Below are 22,376 nucleotides of genomic sequence, written 5' to 3'. Positions count from 1 at the left end.
ACTGGTATATGAAACTGTTCAAAGGCTTGAGATGAACCACACGAATATCCTCGAAAGTGTTAACAAGATTCTTACAATTCATATTGGCTTGCAAAATGAAATGAAGACTTTAAACGATCGTGTGCATGAACTTGAACTTAAAATCGAGTCTATTCCAGTTCTTCAAAGTGACTTACTGTCTTTAGCTACCCGTGTGCAGGAACTGGAACTTAAAAAACAGTCAGTGCCTACCACAGTATCTGCCACGAGTTGTACACACGATGTATCCAACATTCAAGTAAAACTTGACGACCTGGAAAATCGTTCCCGCCGGTCTAACATTCTTTTTTATGGTGTTCAGGACACTGATGAGTCTGAAACTTGGGAAGACTCTGAGCGTCTTGTGAACGAATTCTGTTCTAGCAAACTTGGTATCACGTTGTCTTCCTTAGCCCGTGCTCACCGCATAGGCTGTTTTTCTCAGGAAAAAAAGAGACCCATTATTGCAAAGCTGTTCAACGAAAAAGAAGTCGAAACGCTTATGAGTAAGGGCTATAAACTCAAAAATACCGATTTCAGCATTTCGCGAGATTACTCGAAAACGGTTCGTGAGAAACGCAGCCAACTGTGGAAGTATGCCAAATCAGTAAAAAAAGAAGGTGACAAGGTCCGTTTGTCTTTTGATAAACTGCTTATCAATGGTGTCTCGTATTTCTGGGATGATCAAACCAGTAGCGCAGTGCGCGTGTCCCTTGCCTGACGCATCCCTTCCAGTTCTCGTAAAGTGGCTGGCAAACCACCCGGGCGGCCAAACGCGCAGCGTTGCTCCAATTACGATGTCAGTTTTCTGTACACTAACATAAGGAGTGTTCTTTCTAAAAACGTAGCTCTTTATTCTTTAATTGATTCATGTTGCTCCTCGGTCATCGCGCTTACCGAGACTTGGTTAAATGACATGGTTCCTGATGATGTCATTTTCGCCTGTGACTCCGAATTCAACATATTTCGTTGTGACCGCACGGGCGGTAGAGGTGGCGGTGTCCTTCTGGCTGTCAGTAAAGTGCTCACTGCTGTGCCTATCGAGGTCACGTCGTACATAGAATCGGTATGGGTTCGGTTGAGTTGTGGTCCCACGGTCGCCATCATTGGCGTCATTTACCGCCCTCCGGACATGAATTCTTCATTCGCAAGTCAGTTTTCTAATTTACTAAGCGATCTTACTTGTCGTTTTCCGAATTCAAGCTTACTTTTACTTGGTGACTTTAACTTTCCGGCTATTAACTGGTCGTCTTTAACAGCCCCTGCCAATGATCCCGAAGCTCAGGCTTTCCTCCAGTCCTGTCTCGATTTCTCTTTGCAACAACTTATTTCTGAACCTACGCGTCGTTCCGCCACTACAGCCAATATTCTCGATCTTATCTTGACAAGTGATCCTTACCTTTGCTCCAACATTGCGCTCTTAGAAGGCCTTTCCGACCATTCCATAATCACGGGTAACCTGAATTTTGTGCCCCATAGAAAGGTAACTCGTACTAAACAAATAAGGTGCTACAACCGAGCAAACTTCGGCGAAATAAACGCTCAGTTGTCAGTCTTTGCTGATCATTTTCTTCACGATTTTTCGTCACGCTCCGTGGAAACGAACTGGAACCTGTTCAGCGTGAAACTTGCTACTCTCATTGACAGATTCATACCCGTCATCAGTATCCCCTGCACTAACACAGCACCTTGGTTTAATAGGCATCTACGTCGCCTTAATAACAAGAAAAAGCGCCTTTACAGACAAGCCGACAAGAACAGACACTCCGAATCTTGGCAACGGTACAAAGTATGTGATAAGGAATATCAGTCTGAGTTGATATCTGCACGTAGGCACTTCTTCACACACGATCTACCGGCAATGCTAACAAACAATCCACGGAAGTTCTGGCAGATAATAAACCCCGCTAATCATCCTGACATTACTCTTACTAACGCGGAAGGCAGCAGTGTTCCAGTGGCCGAATGCGCCGAACTTTTCAATAACGCATTCACATCCGTTTTTACCCGTGAAGATCTCCCTCTACCTCCTGTTTCTGTCAGCACTTCTAATACATCAATGTCCGAAATATTTATCAGTGAAACCGGTATCTTATCCTTACTAGGGAAGCTTAAAACAACATCAGCATCAGATCACCTTGGCTTTAATAACAAAATACTCAAAAATTCATCTGATGGTATTCATCGCATCTTGTCCGCTATTTTTTCACAATCTCTATCATCAGGCGTGATTCCGCTGGACTGGCGCCTAGCTAAAGTTGTGCCAATTTTCAAGTCTGGCGATCGTTCCTCACCACTAAATTACCGACCCATTTCATTAACTAGCACTGTTTGCAAACTGCTTGAACACGTAATTCACTCGCAGGTAATTAACTATCTTGAAGAACATAACATTATCTTTAAATATCAACATGGGTTCCGTAAAGGCTACTCTTGCGAAACGCAACTTGCCGGATTCATTCAAGACATACATTCATCGATTGATGCTGGCATTCAAGTAGACTCCATATTTCTTGATTTTTCTAAAGCTTTCGACAGAGTACCTCACAACCGGTTATTAATGAAACTAGCACTGCTTAATATTAACCCTCTTGTCATTGCATGGGTTAAAGATTTTCTGTTTTCCAGGTCTCAATTTACAACTGTCAATAACCACAATTCGTCTTTCAGCCAAGTACACTCTGGCGTCCCACAAGGAAGTGTGCTTGGCCCCTTACTTTTCCTAATATTTATCAACGATTTACCGGATTCCATTTCTTCCCATATCAGACTTTTTGCTGATGATTGTGTAATTTATCGCAAAATTTATTCTAACACCGATTGCCAATCCCTTCAATCTGACCTGGATTCAGTAACAGCATGGTGCTCAACCTGGCTTATGCAACTTAATCATTCAAAAACTAAATTGATGTCTTTTACTAACCGAATGTCTCGAATTCAAACAGCATACTCCTTAAATAATAGCTCACTCGAGCTAGTCACCACGTATAAGTACTTAGGACTTCACCTTCATTCAGACTTAGCATGGAACCACCATATTAACCTTATGCTTGCATCTGCTAATCGGTCATTAGGTCTCTTAAAACATAACCTAAAGCATGCTCCTCCTCACCTCCGTGCTCATGCCTATACCACTCTAATTCGACCTAAAATTGAATATGCCTCGTCTATTTGAGACCCTTACCAATCTTACCTAATAAATAACATTGAATCATTGCAGAACCGCGCCGTTCGTTTTATTTACTCCGATTATTCACGTAACACCAGCGTCACAGCCTTAAAGAAACGCGCAGGTCTCCAGGATTTGTCTCCGCCGTAAAATTGCACGACTGTCACTTTTTCATAAACTTTATCATCATCCATCACTTCATAACGACTTTTTTTCTTTGCCTACTTCGATTTTTGACCGCCGCGATCATCCCTTTAAAGTTAGACGTTTCACGTGCAGGACATTTATCTATGCGCATTCATTCTTACCACGCACAATATCTGACTGGAACACTCTGCCTTCACATATCGCAACCACCACTGATCCTAATAAATATTTTAAACTTATATCTTCAATAACTACTGCTTAACTCTTCGCATACATTGTTATTTTATTTGTTCATGGCTTCCTTTTTTGCAGGGTTTGTTACTAAAAAGATTCATTGTATTAGTGTTCTGTTTATATAATTTTAATAATGCGGTAATCTTCGTTCTTTGCCGCGCTGCCATTCTTTTGATTCTTTTGCTTACTTATATGTCATGCAAAGTGTCTTATTTGTGCTTTTGATTGATTCTTTTGCTTACTTATTTCATCCAGTGTGTCTTATTTGTGCTTTTGTTGTTTGTTTTATATTTGTGGGTTTTTTTTATTCTGTTCAATTGCCTGTGCCCCCCCCCCCCCCTATGTAATACCCTCTAGAGGGCCTTTAGGGGTATTCTGTATAAATAAATAAATAAATAAATTACCGCAACAGATCTCAAGACTAGCAATCTCCCCAACTAGTTTTGAGCGCCCTAATGCACTTGCAAAGAATCAAGAGCACGCCTGCGTTTGCGTGGAGAGCGAATGCTACTCTTTCGAAATAGCGTGGCCACCACTGCCGCTTTACCGCCGATGCGTCATTGCTGCTCTACTGTGTCTCACTAAAGGTGCACAGCGCGCGGAAGAGGGAGGATACAAGCGAGAAACACGGAAGAGTGCTATATTTTTACGAGAAAATTAAGTGTGCACAAATTTTGCTTTGTCTGCAGATATGCACACCTAAAAGAACCGAGTGAAAAGCGCGGGAAATTTTAGGCCAGGGAAGTACGCGATTGGTTAGCGGAGGAGTTCGTCACAGAGCGCGGGATTTTGAAATTCGTTTCTCGTGCAAGGAAGGATCACAAGTGTATGTTGTTTCTTTTTATTTTTATTGATGTTAATTCCTGCAGGTGTAAGTAATGCAATAATTGTGCTTTTTTGCAAGATTTAACATTGTGATATTATTTTTCGGCCGAAATAGTGTTGCACGGCTCAACGCAGTCCTAAAAGTTTCTACACGGGCGTTTCAAATGCCGAACTTGCGCTGCCACAGGGAAGTTTTTCAACGGCACTGATGTCATTCGAGTCGACATTCGAGATTTTTGAGCGCCTTCGACACGCTAGCTCAGTCCGGATCCTCCAACGGCAATCGCCACTGCTTCAGCCAGCCCGTGGAAGAGGTCAAGGAAGGAGTATCTTTATGAAAAATGGCCAAATTACACAGATTAAAATGCCAAAAAAACTTAAACAAGGGTGAGGGGTGTGTGGATTCCTAGGTTAGTAGGCGCAAGCCACCGCCCGATACAACCATCCAAACATCCGCCCGCCCACCACCGTGCCGCGCGTCTGCTTGGCCTCTGTGGCTGTTGAATATCTGCTGCTTGCGTTTTTCTGAAGCTTCTTTAGCAAATACTTCGTGTACTCGCTAAATTGGCGCCTCGAGATAACAGTGCAGCATTCACTACGCGAGCGCGAACTTTCCGCAGCAATGCGCCGATCACGACGACTGCGCACCTTTGTACAAACAGCCATTTACAAACAGCTTGCTCGCTTGCTTGAGATAAAACGCAAGCTGCGCTCTACTTATGTTAAATAATCTTATATCTTTGGCATTAGTTGCACCCTTGCTTGTTTACGCAATGCGATAATTCTTTAGGAAGCGCCGATGTGATCGCCCTGGGAAACACACGATAGCCAGCTGTTGTTGACATCGCTAGTACCGGTGTTTCTCGCTTGTTGTCTCTGCTTTCGCCGATGTGGCCAACACTTGATTTTAAATCAATTTATCTTGAAGTATGTTCATTGACCGTTCGCATTAATTTGGACGGCCTAATTTATTGCCCTCGAGTGTCCCCGGCGACTATTGCCGGCCGCCTGAAGTATTGCTCGGTGGTATTTGGGTCACATCGGCTCGCCGCCATTGTTTAAAATTACATAATTTGGCAATCCTGGTGAGTGTTGGTGAGTGTTGAGGTGTGCACATATGAAATGTAATCGCTTGCTTCTCTTCTTTCTAATACTGATAAAGTAGAGACAAGCGCAGCTACTCGGGCCATAACCTCAGCGTGGGTTTTGCTGAGCCGCGGATCTGCTGAGGACAGGTCGGGTGACCGTTCGGTGGCCTGATTTGTTGCTTTCGGAAACGCACTACAATGATGTGAGGTCGCTGGTCGTGCTGGTGTCGTCGGTCTACGGGACTGACCGGTGTGCTAGCGCCGGTCTTCCGACCACCGACGTCCGCGTCGTACGCGCTGAAAACGAGCGAACGAACAGAAGCGGAACTCGACGGCAGCAGCACGGCGAGTAAAACGGCGAGTGAATGCTGAAGCTTTTAAAGCGAAAGCCTTTAATGCCTCAATACTTCGTCGGCAGCCATGTCGGCAGATTTGTCCGCGTTTCGGCGTCACTAAAAAAGTAACTGCGTCGAGGCTGGGAATCGAACCAGGCCCTTTGGCATTTGAAGCGGAGACGGTACCACTCCGCCACGAAGGCTCAGGGTTTGAGCATGAATAAAGGCGCATCTATTGAATGCATGGGTTTCATAAATAAAACAAAAGGAATAATAAAAAAATAAGAAAAGAAACAAAAATAAAAATGAAATGAAAATATGAACGAAAAATAAAAATACAAAAAACAATAAAAATAAAAAGGAACAAAAATAAAGATGGAAAAATAAAATATGAAAAAAAAAACAAACAGTGCGCCAGGAAACGCTCTCTCCTTGCAGCACTTTAGGGAGCCAAAGTGCCCCCTGAATTTCTTGAATGCGTTTCGAAATTCTAGTGAAGCATCGCGGGAGTCTGTCAAGGCCGAATGCCGACTCAAATGTCATTTGTACACGGGTATAAAACTCTGTGGTAGGCAGGACATATGTTAATGAAGTTTTGACAAGCTCCACCAGTGGCTATGTATGTCTTTTCAAAATCTGTCGTGCTTCATTCGGCATCACCTGTGAACTTCCCAACAAATTTGTGGTGAATCAGTCGAGAAGTTCAATAAAAGAACTTAGAGAAAACTTACCGTCTAATATTCTGCAGTAAAGAATTATTTTGAACTAATTTATTTTGAATTATTTTGTCTCAAAGAAAAGCTCAAGGAAAAGGCTGTTGGCAGTGATGAAATAGATAAACTGAAAGATGAAATATTTGAAGGCGATTATGTTTTGGCACTGCATCGAGCACCAGATGGTGTGTTCAGGACAGAACATAGCCGTTCCTCTTTCTTCAAAAAACAGTTTCTGTATGTATCGCCTGTTGAATTATTGGGGAAAAACAAAAAGAACAAGAATGCCACGTTCTATTATGTACCAATACTAAGTACACTTGAAGCCATGCTGGAGAATGAAGAGGTGATTGCACAGTGTGATAGTATGCTGCCTGAGACTTCTGGTGTCCTGAAAGATTTTACTGATGGAAACATGTTCAAATCTATTCTACTTTACAAGGAGCATCCTGAAGCTTATACTCTTTCAAACGCATTTGAGGTCGTGAATCCAACTGGTTCTGCAAAAAAAACACAAACTTCTAGCTGTTTATTTAATTCTTGGTAATCTCTATCCATAGAAGAGATACGCAACTCATTCTCTCAAACTGTGCTTGCTCTGCAATGAAAATGATTTTGCACATTTCGGGCAAGCCAACGTGTTCGCACCCTTGCTCGATGATTTGAAGAAACAGGAAGCTGGCCACTTTACAACTTCCAGAGGAATGCGTTTGTTTGGCACTTTGGTTGCCACCCTTGGAGATAACCTTGGAAGCCACGGAATTGGGGGCTTTGTGGAAAATTTTAGCTCTGCAAGTCACATCTGTAGGTTTTGCGTGGCTGAAAGAGCTGACCATTTTTCTCCTAATGCTCTGTCAGGTGTTTCAGAAATCAGAACACCAGCCAATTACAATAGTGCTATATTATCCCTACAAGCCAGTGGCTCAAGTATAGAGAAAGGAGTGAAAATCAATTCCTTATTCAATCAATTGAAATACTTCCATGTGTGTTCTCCAGGTCTTCCTCCTTGTTTCGCACATGATTTATTCGAGGGCATTGTTTCATTTGACCTCACTTTGTATATTCAGCATATTGTAACAGACCAAGTGGATCCCTCTACAAGACCTAAATCAGCGCATAAGTTGTTTTCATTTTAAACATGGTGATTTGGCTGACCGACCGTGTGAATTAGTTGGTTATATTGATTTTAATGGCGCGAAAGCAACTGAGGCTATGATGCGCCAAACACAAGGTTAGAGCTTTTGTTAGAGGTGAAGCTTTTTAAAAATACTTAGAGTTTGTTTAAAACGTTGGCTTCCTTGAGAAACCTAAAAATACATGAAATGTCAACCAGTGCTCCGACCATGTGAAGTTCGCCTAAAAAAAACGCTAGGAGGCCATGCTGTTCAAAACTGGAACATGTTGCGCTTTCTTCCGTTGTTACTGCTTGGTTCAATTCAGTCAACTGAAAATGAAATCTGGTAACAAGTTCTTTTGCTTTCTGAGATTGTCCAGCTTATTACTGCACATGCCGTCACACTCCCCATGGTTATGAGGCTGCAAGACATTATAGAGAACTACATGGCAGGCAGAGAAAATCTCTTCCCTGAGGCTGCCATGAAACCTAAGCATCAGTACCTGCTTCATTACCCCTTTCTGATTATGCAGTTTGATCCACTGATGTGGACAATGAGATGTGAAACCAAGCACGGCTACTTCCGCAAGTGTGCAAGGAATTGCCAAAATTTCAGGAACCTGACACACACGCTTTCTGAGCGCCATCAGCTTTACCAGGCATATAAGAACACGGGAGAAGGTATTGATGGCTTAGTCAATGCTTCCTCATTCTCGAGTGAGCTTTGCACACCATAAATACAAAAGGATGTACGGGAGGTGGTCGCTGACCAAGGAAATATATTATCAGCATGTCAAGCTACTATGCACGGCCTGCTTTGAAAAAAAGATATGCTTGTCGTTATGAGGCGGGTGGACGGGGCTCCTGTTTTGGGGGAAATCAGCTTATTTTTGCCAACAATGACAACCACTTTTTCTTATTAAGGACTGTCCACACAAGATATGAGCCTGCTATGAAGTTCTACAACATTGTCAGCAGTGACGGTCCTTTCAAATGCATGAAGCTTGAAAGCCTCTTCTACTGGACTCCATTAGTGCAGTACAAACTTGCCCGCAACAAGTACCCTGTTGTGTTGAATCATGCTATATTGGATTTTCCTTGATTTCTTGCTTTTGACAGGTGGAATGGGCTTGCAGCAATATATTTCCAACTGGCTACCGCACCTGGACAATGAAGTGGTACAACATATTGTACAGAAACTGCTCGACTGGGGCGTTCGGTCACTTGAGCAGCTTATGTATGTTGTGTAGGCTGACCTAATCTTCCTGAACGCAGTCACCAGACGCATTCTAATTGAAAATTCCAGACAGCTTCTTCCCCAGCCGAGCAAGTAAATATTCCACAAGGAAGTGAAGCATCTACGAGCTTGTTGTGCCAATCTTTTGATATTCCATGGGATGCATTTTCTCCCGGACTCATAAAAGCTTGTCAAGAGGGCAGGCGCCCACTGAAAAGCGATCTGAATGAAATGGTGAGGATAATAAGTGACAGGGTGCTCACCTGCTACCAGAAGCCCGGGCGCAAAGAGCTGCGAGCCATTGCGAGTGAAACTGTCATCAAATTTCCAAGAACTTTTGAGGACACCCTGAATGGTATTGTCATAGCAACAGGACTGGAAACTCTTCTATGGAATCTGGAGAATTGCATTAATAACAAAAGAAGGCGCAGTTCTCAGAGGACAAAGCGGTGTGTCTCAGAAGATGAAGAGTTGACCACAAAAAAGCCGCAACTGCAAAAGGACTCTTATGGCTGCGTAGCCTGGCAGCCTGACCTTCCTTTGACGGAAACGACTGAAACTCAAAAGAAAAAAAAAAAAGAAGAGCTGCAAGCCGAATTCACGCTGGCTTCACCAAACAGTTCTCGGGTCGCCCAGCTAATGGACGATACATATCCATCACAGAGGAAGATGATCAATGGCAGCAGAAGTGTGCTGATTGTGAAAAGGAAAACTGGCCTTTCCTCTTCAAAGAAACATACTTGTTTTCACATGTCAGTGTATTGCTAGGGTTCAATGCCTCACAAACATTTGATTATCATGTGAAGACTGTTGGGCGACAGGTTTTTAGGTATGCTCACAGTTTAATAAAGAAGCCAACCGTGAGGGCATGCCTAGAGGAGATTGAAAAAGCCAGAACTGAAAAGAAATCAATGACTGTAGAGTATGAAGCCACTCCCCTCCTCCTACTTGCCATCTTCGATGAAGACCGGGAGCTATTCTGCACTGTAGTCGAGGTAAGCATTCTAAGAAATGGATCAAATCCGGAGCTGTCCGCTATGGCATCCCTCATAGCTCAAGTGTTAGTTTGGCGTTTCCAGCCCCACATGCAATACTATATTGCAATATCTATTTTCTACATTACTGTTATTATCTAAAGGTAGCATCATCTAATACGATTAGATAACCCAACATTATCTAAAGCAGGTACAACTAAAAATGTAGCGGTAATGGCCTTACAGACTAGCCTGTCAATGACGTGGTTAATCCCCTGTGACATTTGAGGGGGGTGGCAGGTGCAAGGTTATTCACTACCGGTTAGCCGGATTAACTGAAGTGCTAGGACAGTCCCTTGACAGTACTTGATGGAGGGCTTCTTTTGCTCTTGAAAGGCATTTACACTTTGTTCTTGAGCTGCATTTGACTAAAATAATGCATTGTTTATGTTTTGTGCACAATCCAACACATGGAAATGCCTGTGTGGACTTTTAGGGCTTTAATATGTGGTTGACACTTATTTGTTTACAATCGAAAGCATTTCACCACGCATTGTTGGGAAAATTAAGAGTCTGAGCGCAGAAATGCCTTATTTATACTTATGCTTCGCTACATGCTTATTTGTAACTGGTTTAAAGTTGCAGCTTTCACATGGTGCTACTTTAGTAGACAATTTTTATACGCATTTAACTCTCTCCTACACCAGGAATCTGCCAGTGATGATGACATCGGGGACGTGCCATGTTCTCCTTTCATCATTGCAAAACGTATAATTCTCTGTGGTGCCGCACTCGACCGAGTATTCCTGATTTAAAACTTCTTTTGTGAAGGACGCACTTTCCTTACTGCGAAGAACTTCACTGTATCCATCGACAACCTGCCAGTGATGCACGCAACCAACCCGTGCCAGGCTTTCAAGCTGATGTTTCTGGCACACTTCGCTTTCACTGTTGGGTACCCCAAGGAAACAAGCCTCTGCTTAGAGTTCACACAGCGGTAAGTACTTATCTCACTTGTTAACTGAGTTGTGATAATCCAGAACCAAAACTAGAAAGGTTTTGGTTTAGCACTTCTCGCATACGCAGTGCTGATCATAGTTACAGGTATACACCACTTTATCCTAGCACCTTTTTATGAAAATGCTGACAAAGTGCAAAAGCAATCTTCAAAAAGTAAGAAAAATTTTGCTGAACCCAGAGAACTAATCAGCTATGGAATGAAATTTTGCTGCTGCTGCTGCTGCCGCTTGTTACTGCAGCTGGTAAAATAGCGCTCTAAAGAAATCTGTAGAAAGGAAAGGCAGATAAAACTATTTTTTCTGGAGTTGATCTTCAACCACTTTTTTACAGATTATGGCTGTACTACCTGATTTGCATGGTGCCCAGTTATTAATATGAAAGGTTTGGAGAGGGTGGTACTATATTGCATCTGAGATTTTGTAGCAGTGTATGGCCATTTTGGTGGAAGTTATACACACTGCTTGCTCATAGGGGTCGTAGATATTTAGCCAGGGCAGCACAGGACCTGGGGGAGAGATTTTGCTGAAGAGTGAACATGTGCATGCAGTGCCAGTAACCCTTTTGTCGCCATGTAACCATCCATTGTTTACGGATAGATTTGAACGTGTCACCATGCAGATTTGATGGATTTGATAAGTCATAGATGGTACTTCGCAGAAATTGTCAGCATTCTTTCGCTATTTGTAAGTATGAGGACTTGTGTTCATGTAAGTGTGAGACAAACTTTGTGATGGTTTGATGTTATCTTCACTACAGCTTCTGGAGCTTCTTTGTTCTTGAGCTCTGGCAGCTGACGTGGTTCTGACGTTATTTGGAGGGTATGCTATAGCTACGATTCGGACATTCTGGCTTATATATATAGCTGCTCACTTGGCAGCAGCGACGACCAGCAGCGGACTGCGCCTAAGCCCATCCGTTTTCCTTGCTGCAGATTTCCGCCCACGCAGCTGCGAGTTCGCCCAAGCCCGAAACCGCTTCGTGACTACCACGTGGCCAGTCAAGCCCGGCTATCTCTGGAAGCCTGCTCGTCGGTGGACTTTGCTATCTGCAGCAGCGATCGACTTCTACGTCACGAAAGAAGAGTATAAAACAGCGCTGAGCCCGGATACAGTCCTCACTTGGCAGCAGCGACGACCAGCAGCGGACTGCGCCTAAGCCCATCCGTTTTCCTTGCTGCAGATTGGTAGCAAACGTTATTACTTGTAGCATCTTACTTGCACTTACGTCGTCGCTGCTGCCAATTTTTGGTTTTTTTTTTTGTTTGACCTGTACGAGAGATGTTGAAAGAATTCAAGTCTGAATTTTCCAAATTTAAAGAGGAATTACGACAAGAAATGAAAGCATCCCGTGAAGCATTTGAAAGAGAGATGCGGACCGATGTTCGTGAAATTTGCAACGAACAAAGAAGCATAATCGCCAGCCTTGAAAACTCGCAGGCTGACATTGATGACCTAAAAAAAGGCTAGACGCAGAGATTGCAAAGAATGCTAAGCTGAGAGATGAAAACGGTGAACTTCAGGTAAAATGTGAAACGCTGGAAAAAAAGAACAAGGAGCTTGAGAAACAACTTGTACATCTCGAACAATACTCCAGAACCTGCAACCTTGAGATTAAAGGTGTTGAAAAACACGAGGAAGAAAACGTCACGGACATCATATCTCAGATTGGCAATGCAATTAAGGAACCAATCAGTGAAACTGACATTGAAGCCCGCCATCGTGTGCCTGTACGGAATTCCACTGGAGCTAACATCATTGTCAAATTTAAGTCCAGAGCGAAACGTGACTAGGTTTTGAAGACAGCAAGGAAGCTCAGACTAACTAACGTAGATGCCGGTATAGACAGCAAGGAGTCCATATACATTAACGAGCATCTGTGCCCCACTCTAAAACGTCTTTTGGGCAGGGCCATCAAAACAAGCTTGAATTCCAGTGGAAAGCCGTATGGACATTCAATGGCGGGATATATGCAAATAAAACTGAAAACTCGCCAATGGTGCACATTGCTGATGAGAACGACCTTCAAAAGATATGCTAGGTGTCACCTTGATGTTCCGGTGTCACTTTGTTGAGATGGCTTACCATGACCTTAGTGCCCCTGAATGCATTAAACTCGAAAATGTTAAACATTCATCTGTTCTGCACCTAAATGCGCGCTCGGCTGTCAATTAGCGCTCGTGTCCTGTCTTCACCTTTTCCGTGTCTCGTTTTTCGCGCTACGTTTTTCAATGATGATATTCTGCTGGCTCAGGATTCTAAACGCTGGCACCGAAGCGGCGACGCTGCTCCACCGAGCCGCTGGTGCGGCGGCGCAGCTCAGGGAAATTCTGGAACAGTATTGCAAACAGCAAAGATTTTTCCCGTGGAGTAGTCGACCAGGTAGCGTACGGACTGGAAACCGGCACTACTAAGCACATTTCTGCGCTGGCGTGTCGTTTGTTGCCGTCTTTTACGTGCGCTATCATCTATGATAATTTTAGGCACAGGAATGTGGATTTATTGATTTGACTAAATGGTGTAGTAACTGGATAGGCGAGCTGATTTCAGGTTGTCCCGACGGAGCGCGTGTTTTCGATCACCTCCTTGCGCTGAGCTTGCTCTAGTTCCCATTAAACACATTTCATGCACAGGATTGTAAGCAGGACCGCTACCGATTTCAGTTGCTCTTTCCGCACGCATGTCGTAGGGATCAGGGGGGTGGGGGGGTAAAGGGTTTACCGTAGTGTCTTTCTGCTTTTGCTATCTACCTTAATCATAAGAAAATATGCACGATTTTAATACATTCATTCACACTTAGCCAAACGCCTACGCAACGCTGTCACACGCGGCGAGAGCTACCGAATAATATTTTATTTATTTATTTATTTTATTTATTCGATACTGTCAATCTCATCAGGGATCGTAACAGGGAGGGCATTCAAAGTACAGAGGCACACACAAAAAAATAGCAATGGTAATTAATCAAAGTACATAAAAAATATAACACGAGATTATACATTAGAAGATACGAATAACAAATAAACCAGAGTGAGGAGCATGTGACATGATTTTGGCGGACAATAATACCACAAGTGAAAACACAAACGGAAGGAATAACTTGGTAATGACATATATGAACTCAATAAATACTAAGATATAAGTAGTTGATTTTCCACACGTGTGCTAAAGGAATTCAATGATGGACTACTAACAATGGATGTGTTCAAGGTGTTCCATTCGCGTATAGCACGAGGGAAGTAGGAATATTTGAAAGTGTCAGTACGGAATGAAAACTCGTTTAGAGTGTGTATGTGTTTATTACGTGTTTGTCGCGTTTGTGATTGTGATATGTATCTTGAAGTGGCGACTTTTAATTGATTGTGTACGAGTTGGTACATGGTTTTAAGGCGCGCTAGTTTTGCTCTGTTTTGAAGGGTTAGTAGTCCTGCGTGTTTGATTAGTTCTGTTGGTGAGTCTGTCAACCTGTGTCTATTAAATATACATCTGACCGCCTTCCTCTGCACTGCTTCTATTTGTTTAGTGAGCTTGTTAGTGAAAGGAAACCAAACAACATTAGCATACTCTAGAATTGGTCTGACTTCGGATTTCAGAATTCATGAAAGCTGGATTCGCTGCTAATATCTATTCAAGCTTTGATAATTTGAGCAAAAGTACGTTTTTATGCACCAGGTTCCATAAACCATGACAAATTTTGTTTTCTGTTGGCGCTGCGACTCAGTTAAGCTCAGAGCGGTAATTTGTTGATAAACTGGCGCACCACGCATGCGAAAAGAAAGCCCTGTTTGTGGGTGATAATTTATGTCCGAAGGATTAAGAGTGCATGGGAATTGGACCTGAATGCTGGCCGCATACCTAATACTTGATATAGAACAAAAAGTTTTTTTTTTTTGCAGTGGAGCACCAAGACGGTAGCGATATAAGCACGAGCGCGTTGTAAGCGTCAGCACAATTCACGTGAATATGAAACTAAATGTCATTAAAACGCATCAATGTGCTCCCTTTGATAACGTGAATACTTCTTGCAACACAGCCACGCTGCGGAAGTATGCTCCACAATGTTTTTTTAGCGCCCGAAGCGCGGCTATTTGCAGGCGCGGCCGCAGAGCTGCCGCAACCCCCAAAGAAACGCCCGCACCGCGGCGCACCAGTCGGGGGGAAATGGCCGCGCACAGGAGCGGCTCTGGATTCTGGTCTATAGGCCTAGCGACGACCACGGCAGCCAGGAAGCAGCAGATGGATGGATGGACGGATGGATGGATATGAGCGCCCCCTTGAAACGGGGTGGTGGCAATTGCCACCATGCTCAGCTTTTCTTTTTTTTTTTCAAATGTGTTGTCAATTCGCATTAAGATTCGCCATCTTGTTTACCAACGGATTCCTACACTTCTAAGCTTATGTCACATCTCTGCTTTTCAGGCACCAATCCTCCAATCGCTTTTTGCTAACTTCCACTGCATATTTATTTACATGATATTTATCTTTAATATTTATCATGCAGTTGAAATGTGGAATGATTTGCCAATGAGTGTTGTGAAACAGAGTGATGTGCATGCATTCGAACGATCTCTGGATAACCACCTGCTTGAAAGTACCATTTGATGCTTGACTGAATGATGTACCGTGTCATGCTGATGTATTCAATGCTTGTGAATAGTGCTGTTTTTCTATGAAATTTTTATACCCTCTCTGTAAGGACCCTCACACGAGGGTTGACAGTATTGTTAAATAAATAAATAAATAAATAAAACTCTAGGGCCTCCGAAAGAGTGACTGTGCCTGCATCGACATCCGGATGGATACCATCACATTTGATTATGAGGTGTTCAATTGTTTCCACAGATCTACCACACACTGCACATGTGTCAACATCTTCGTTAAATTTCTTTTTGTAGCTGCGCGTTCTAAGACATCCTGACCTAGCTTCAAAAAGTAGGGCACTGCCTCTTGAGTTATCATAGAAAAATTCTTTCCTGATCTGCCTTTTCCAGTATCGATGTAGTTCTGCACTATGTTTCTTTTCCATTGAATTAATCCAATTTTTAAATTCCGCGTTTTTAACCTGTCGTTTAATGCTCTTTCTTTCTCCGACCTCAGGACCGGCATACAAATTTGTTAGATTTCTAGTTCTAACAGCGCCGAACTGGTCGTCATGACTGTTATACGGAGCAGCGGTGCGTGTTGCACTCACGAACTTCGTTATTGTCTACTTGCGACTGTGGGAGAGCTCTTCACAGCTGTTGGCACAACAGCGAAGAACTTGTTCAGTTTATGTGGTGCCCTCCTAAAAGGGGGAGGAGTTGCTACGTTCTGGGCGAGCCGAGTTATACCCCTGTCAGACGAGCAAGTTTAGTGACACTTTCAACGAGTGACACTCGCCTGTAGTGTCATTCGCATCGTGTCACACGATGAACTTCAATGACACTCGCTGCTGAACGCACTCGGCAAGAAGTGAGTTTGGGGAACTCACTTCACTTTTCCCGAGGGGCGAAGTGTATAGCCTCGGTAGCAGCGTTTCGAAATTAGAATAAAACGTCGGCAATAAAAATGGCGTTTTATTGAACGTAGCTAATTTTTTTGCCCTCTTGTTCATGTAAACTTATTTCCGTTGCCATTAAAAATATATACTGCACATATTCCGACATTCTTGTTTTCAGCTGCTATAAATTTTAGGCAGCCGCAGCTGTATGGCTATGGCGGCTAGCATGGCGACCGTAGCAACCACATGCAACCGTTTCGGTGTGACATTTCTAGGGACCCTTGTGACGGTGCAACACTGCAGTGTTTGCAATCCAAGGAGGTTCTTTGTTAGTGCAGTGTGTGTGTGTGTGTGTGCAACATGGAGTTCTGCGCAGCGGCTGATACCAGAAGAAAGCGGGCGTCTTGGTCCGAATCCGAGACGTACGCCTTGATAAGGCTATGGGAGGATAGCCTGGGCGACCTCCGGCGCACGAAGCGCAATGCAAAAGTTTATGCAGCCATCACGGAAAAGCTGCAAGCAGCCGGCATCGTGAAGGGCACCAAGGAAGTGAAAAAAAAATTGAAAACATGGGCAATAAATATAGGTGAGTTATATGTTTGGGGCGCTCTCGTAAATTGGCATTTGCATCGCTTCCGTGTACGCTTTGTGTGGTTTTGAGCCAGCTTGTCCGCGTGCTCAATGATGCCGTACAATGACGGCCTGTGGGGCAAGTTGGTGCATGACTGAAAAAAATACTGCGGCACAACGGCGACAACGCATGCAACACTCCCACATCTGCTGTCCTTTTCTTGTGTTGTCGTCGTTGCGCCGAAATATTTTCCGTAATGACACCTAGCACGCTGCAAGTGCAAACTAAAGACTATTGTCAGTTATTTTCTGTATTCTGCTATGCTCATATTCACTCTCGGGCATATTCAACATCGATTGCGGCTTTGAATTGATACAGTGTCCAGTGAGAGCTGCAAATACAAGTGCTTCAGGCCTGCTATTTACGCACAACTCATTTAAGGTGAACGTGTGTCAAATTATACACCTGTATACGCCTTTGTAACTTGCTCGCCGCGAGGAACTTTTGGACACTCGGTGCTCATGTTTGTCTCATGCAAATGTTCCTTAATTCCCTTGTTTGCTCATTACGTTGCACCATGCCCATTTCAGACATTAATAGTCATTGAAGGACAGGCCATGCATTACCTTGCGACATTTTCATATTTTTGAAATACTTTATTTACAGTAAAGGCCATGAGGTCAAGCAGTGTTGATCACACCTTATGCATTTGTTTTTGCAGATTTCTCAGTCGTGGGAAGACGACTGGGTCTGGGGGCATCACCTGGCACTACTACTGGGACCTGCACCGGTTCCTGGGCTCCCTACCAGTTAATGATTGCAGCTTGATGGAAGAATCAAGCTGCAATGAGAATGAAACCGCTGAACAGGTGTGCAGTCATGGAGACTGTTTTTGTTTACAGTAAGTGCACAAAATGGTTTATGAGATCGATTTTACTGAATGCAGCACATACTTGAAGCAATAGGGAACAGCATGCAGTACTGAAAAAATCCCATTATGCCGCACTTTGCATTGTCTTAAATTTTTTCAAACTACAGTACCCTGCAACTGCATGTAGAATCATCCCTGCTACTTTAACGCAGAACATATGTATCCTTTCAGATTTTCTCCAGCATGCTGGATGGGAGTGAAAGGGGGTCTAAGGAACCAGACGTGACACAGCCTGAAACTGAAGATGTTGCTGTCACAGAAGTGGTAGCAGATGGTGCCCCTGAGCCCTTCTCAGGGGCATCATCTGCTACCACTGCTATGACAGCAACATCTTCAGTTCCAGGCTGTGTCACGTCTGGTCCCTCAGAGGCGGCGAACTCGCCGAATCCACCTAGGAGGCAGCGGCCAGCTACAACAAAGGGGCTGGCAGCACAAACAGCGATCCTGCAGCAGCTGCTTCAGGAGCAACGGCAGCTACGTTGTGCCACGGAGCAGGAACGAGCGAAAGACAGAATACTCAAGGAACGCCAGCTGGCTCTTCAGGAACGCGCTGCCAGTCGGGAAGACAGGCTGATTGATGTTTTCGAAAAACGTTTGAAAAAATAAATGTATGAAGAATTGGATAAAACATCGCAACGGAAGACGAGACAAGAGAAAGACAAACACCAGCTGTCCTTCTCTTGCCTCGTCTTCGGTTGCGCTGTTTTATCCAATTCTTCAAACATGTACCAAGCAGCCCGTATTTCGCCTCTTCTGAAATGAATGTAGCCAGCTGTAAGGTTTAGTTTAGTTTATGGGGTTTTAACGTCCCAAAGCGACTAAGGCTATGAGAGACGCCGTAGTGAAGGGCTCCGGAAATTTCGACCACCTGGGGTTCTTTAACGTGCACTGACATCGCACAGTACACGGGCCTCTAGAATTTCTCCTCCAAAGAAATTCTAGCCGCCGCGGCCGGGATCGAACCCGCGTCTTTCGGGGCAGCAGCCGAGCACCATAACCGCTGAACCACCGCGGCGGCCCAGCTGTAAGGGGTACAGCATTCGAGTTGTTTATTCCACTGCTGAACTCGCAGCTTCGCGCCTCTATAGCCGGATACAACTCAAGCACGAATTGGCTTTTCCCCGTCATTGGACCCCCTTCCAGCTAATGGCGTTGGCCAATTCTCATGACCTAGCTAGCATGTCAAAGCAGGGAGTGGCAGATGAAAGGGTTTAGTCTTCCCCGTCATTGGACCCCCTTCCAGCTAATGGCGTTGGCCAATTCTCATGACCTAGCTAGCATGTCAAAGCAGGGAGTGGCGCATGAAAGGGTTTAGTCCTTTCCCTCCACGGTCTAAAATAGTACCCTCTATGCATTGTCATGGTAGCAGGGTCACGAAAATCGGCCGATGCCACTGGAAGGGGGTCCTCCTTTGATGGGGAAAAGCCACCTTGTTCCCGAGTTCTATCCGACAATACATTTCTAGATAGAAAACAATACTGCACATCAGTGCAACAATGAATGAAGAGATGAATTTCAGGAGTATTTTTATGGACTGTAGAAAACTGACAAAAAGAACATGAAAAAGTGCCTTTATACAAAGCTGTGCATGGCAGTAGGCACAGCATGCCAGAAGCACGGGAGGCACATGGGTACTACTGCCTAGTAGTGCTACTCTGAAGGGATGCAGTCTCTAATCAGTGGCATGATTATCCACTGAATAATCAGTGGCTATGATTATCCACCTTTTTCCGGAGCCTGATGTAGGAAGGGCTCTCAGCAAGTCCATGCCGACTTGTTGAAACACTTGCGAAGGTAGCTCAATGGGCTTGAGGAATCCGGCTGGCTTCACGGGCGGGACCTTACGGCACTGGCAATCCCGGCAAGTGCGGACGTAGTGTGCAACGTCATGACCCAGACGAGGCCTGTAGTACTTCTCTTGAATTCTGGCTAGTGTTCTAGTAACCCCAAGGTGGCCAGAAGCGGGTTCGTCATGGCAGGCATGAATAATTTCATTGCGTAGGGACACGGGGACGACCAGCAAGTACAGCCTAGTGTTGGCAGCGAATAACGTCGTTTGCGAGCATTTCTTTCACCTGTGTGCTAATAGCCTCACGTTCTTTGGTAGACACTCGATAAGGTGACTGTCGGAGTGGCGGAACATTTTCATCTGTAATAATGCGATGTTTCGCAAGATGCGTCCGCCCGATGCGTGGCAAGGACGTGAAGGCACCATGGTAGCGATTGAGCAGTTCCCGCACTTTGTCTCACTGCTCGAGCGGCAGGGTTAGGTTAATGTCATACTTAACACCAGCAAGTCCATCGGGCTCAGAGTCTCTTTATTTCCTCTGTTGGGGTCGCCACCTATGAACTTAATAGTGGCGCCCTCTAAGCTGAAGCGCAGCTAGGGGGTTTGTAATAAATCACTTTGGTGTTTGGTCCTGGAGCGGAGTGGTCGCCTGGCTCTCTTTTTCTTTCTCACGGCATCCCGGCACGACAGCACGGGAACACCCACGCAACATGGTGTCAGAAGTGACAGCAGCATGAAAAACCAGTTTTAAAAGCAGCTCTCAACGACCGTCAACGGCAAAAAGATGCTCCTGGAAATCGCCCAGCAGGCCCAGTGGCTAGGCCTCACTGTGCAGCCGCCAGACGCGTTCGACTTCTGCAACCCTGCAAGTTGGTCTTCATGGAAGTCTCATGGAAGTTTGCCGCTCCAGGAAGTCGAGGCAGGCCAAACTCAATGCTCTCCAAATGCATGCTCTCGAGGTGCCAGCTAAAGCCAAGTATGTGGATATCACAGTCGACAACTACACAACTCAGTCCAAAGCAGAGTCAGGTGCCGAGGTTTCCGCAGTTCCAAGTGACTACCCCGGAGTCCCGGCTGAGCTCGCCAAGGTAGACGCTATTTTGACAGGGCCGGTGGCCAACCTCTGCGTCTACGGGGCTCATATTTGGCACAGCTATCTTGGCAAGGGAAGACCAGCTCCCAGCGTCTTTACGTCATTGAGGCACTTTCAGTACCTTTACTAGGTCTACCAGCCATCCAAGCTCTTGAAGGTCTGAAATTTTTGGGTACTGTCAACACTCCTCAGCCAACGCTTCATGCACGCTCAGAGATGAGTACACCATTCACTTGAAACAAGATGTGCCGTTCTCACTCAGTGCACCTCGACGGATACCAATCCCGCTGCGTGAAGTTGTTCGCCAAGAACTTGAAAAACTCGAAAGCGACGGCGTCATTCGCCGTATTGATAAACCAAAAAAGAATGGAAAGTATCGTTTGTATGTGGATCAGACTTTGTTTAGTCGAGTCAGATCTGATCAAAATCGAGTCAAAGTGGTTCTCAGGGAAAGACACATTTTTCCTACTGTTGAACAAGTTCTTGGGCTCATCGGTGACGCAGCCGTTTTTTCGAAGCTCGATGCAACCAACGTTTTTAGATCCCTTTCAGTTTGAAAGCTGCGGTGCGCGGATTGTCGCCTTTGCGTTTCCTTCCGTGCGGTGGCGCTCGCCACGCTGTTTGCCCGACCAGCGTGGCCCTTCGCGTCTACGCCATGGTCACCGCCGCCTGATTTGGAGCAGCCAGCAGATATCAGCATGGAAGATATCAGCTGTCCTGTGCCAGTTGTTGGCAGTGACGCTTATCTTACAGTATAAAACAGCTTCAAGCAAGGGTGCTTAAAGCATCCCACCAAAAAGATGCTAGAGTTTACCAACATTGTAAACAAAGCAATCCCGATTTCTTTGAAGGAAGGTCCCGTTTTTGAAAGGGACGTTTTTTGGGAGCTGCTAGACGAGCTTGAATTGTAAAACCTTGTTCGGCTTGGATGTGCAGAGCATATGGCCACTTTTACATGCCAAGTGCTGCATTTTGTCATAGTGACACGCATCCACTTCTGAGCGAGAGACGTGAACCGTCGGCTAGAGAACACAGAAATATTGTCATTGCAAATAAAAAAGCTCGCCTTCAAGTAGCCATTCCCTCCGTGCTTCCGACTTATTGTGTCTGCATTTAATGCTTGTCTGTGTTCAATGAAATTAACATTCTAAAAATGAAAGTGCAGTACGCTGCTCCTGTCTGTGCTATCATTGCAAATAAAAAGCTCTTCTATAGTTATTCCCTCCCTGCATCCAGCTAAGTGTGTCTGCATTTATACTTGTGTTCTCTGAAATTGGAATTCTAAAGAACGTGCAAAATGCTGCTCGCATGTGCGGTGCTTCGTTGATAATATAGCGCGGAATTTCGTGACTGATCTAGAAGCGGAACATCGCTAGTTTTATCCTTTCATTAATGTTTCGTGCATTCTCCCGAAGAAATATTGATAGCTCTACTCCAACATACGCATATCTTCAGCGCTAAACGTCGCAAACGTGATGCGATAAAGCGCAATGCAAACGATTGGTTTTTTGCGAACTGGCATCAGCCTGCTCTTTATCTCACCCTTACTAGCCAGGTGAAACATTTCTTTAACCATGAGGCTGAAGTTTCAACGTGACAGCTCCAAAAGTACAGCAAATTTGAGTTCGACGTGTTCGCTCCCA

The 22,376-nt window shown here is 44.6% G+C and overlaps 1 protein-coding gene across 1 annotated transcript; it reads left to right on the top strand.

Annotated features, from left to right (window-relative positions):
* Window positions 1-8,767: 8,767 nt before the first annotated feature.
* Window positions 8,768-12,029, top strand: LOC149327599 (uncharacterized). The gene is made up of 4 exons (XM_089564923.1): window positions 8,768-9,875; window positions 10,562-10,622; window positions 10,686-10,851; window positions 11,822-12,029. Exons 1-4 carry the CDS (start codon window positions 9,792-9,794, stop codon window positions 12,027-12,029), a joined length of 519 nt encoding a protein of 172 aa, XP_089421049.1. The 5' UTR covers window positions 8,768-9,791.
* The last annotated feature ends 10,347 nt before the right edge of the window (window positions 12,030-22,376 follow it).

This window comes from Amblyomma mixtum, chromosome 10 (assembly GCF_055824585.1).
Source record: "Amblyomma mixtum isolate Tamu chromosome 10, ASM5582458v1, whole genome shotgun sequence".
Classification (NCBI taxonomy): Eukaryota; Metazoa; Arthropoda; class Arachnida; order Ixodida; family Ixodidae; genus Amblyomma; species Amblyomma mixtum.
This window is presented reverse-complemented; position numbering and strand designations above follow the sequence as displayed.

Bases quoted from the DNA above. Each gene is read 5' to 3' on its own strand.
- LOC149327599 (XM_089564923.1), top strand. From the start codon at position 9,792: ATGACTGTAGAGTATGAAGCCACTCCCCTCCTCCTACTTGCCATCTTC. The intron at 10,623-10,685 runs GTATAATTCTCT...TCTTTTGTGAAG, and splicing joins TCCTTTCATCATTGCAAAAC to GACGCACTTTCCTTACTGCG. The intron at 10,852-11,821 runs GTAAGTACTTAT...CCGCCCACGCAG, and splicing joins TGCTTAGAGTTCACACAGCG to CTGCGAGTTCGCCCAAGCCC.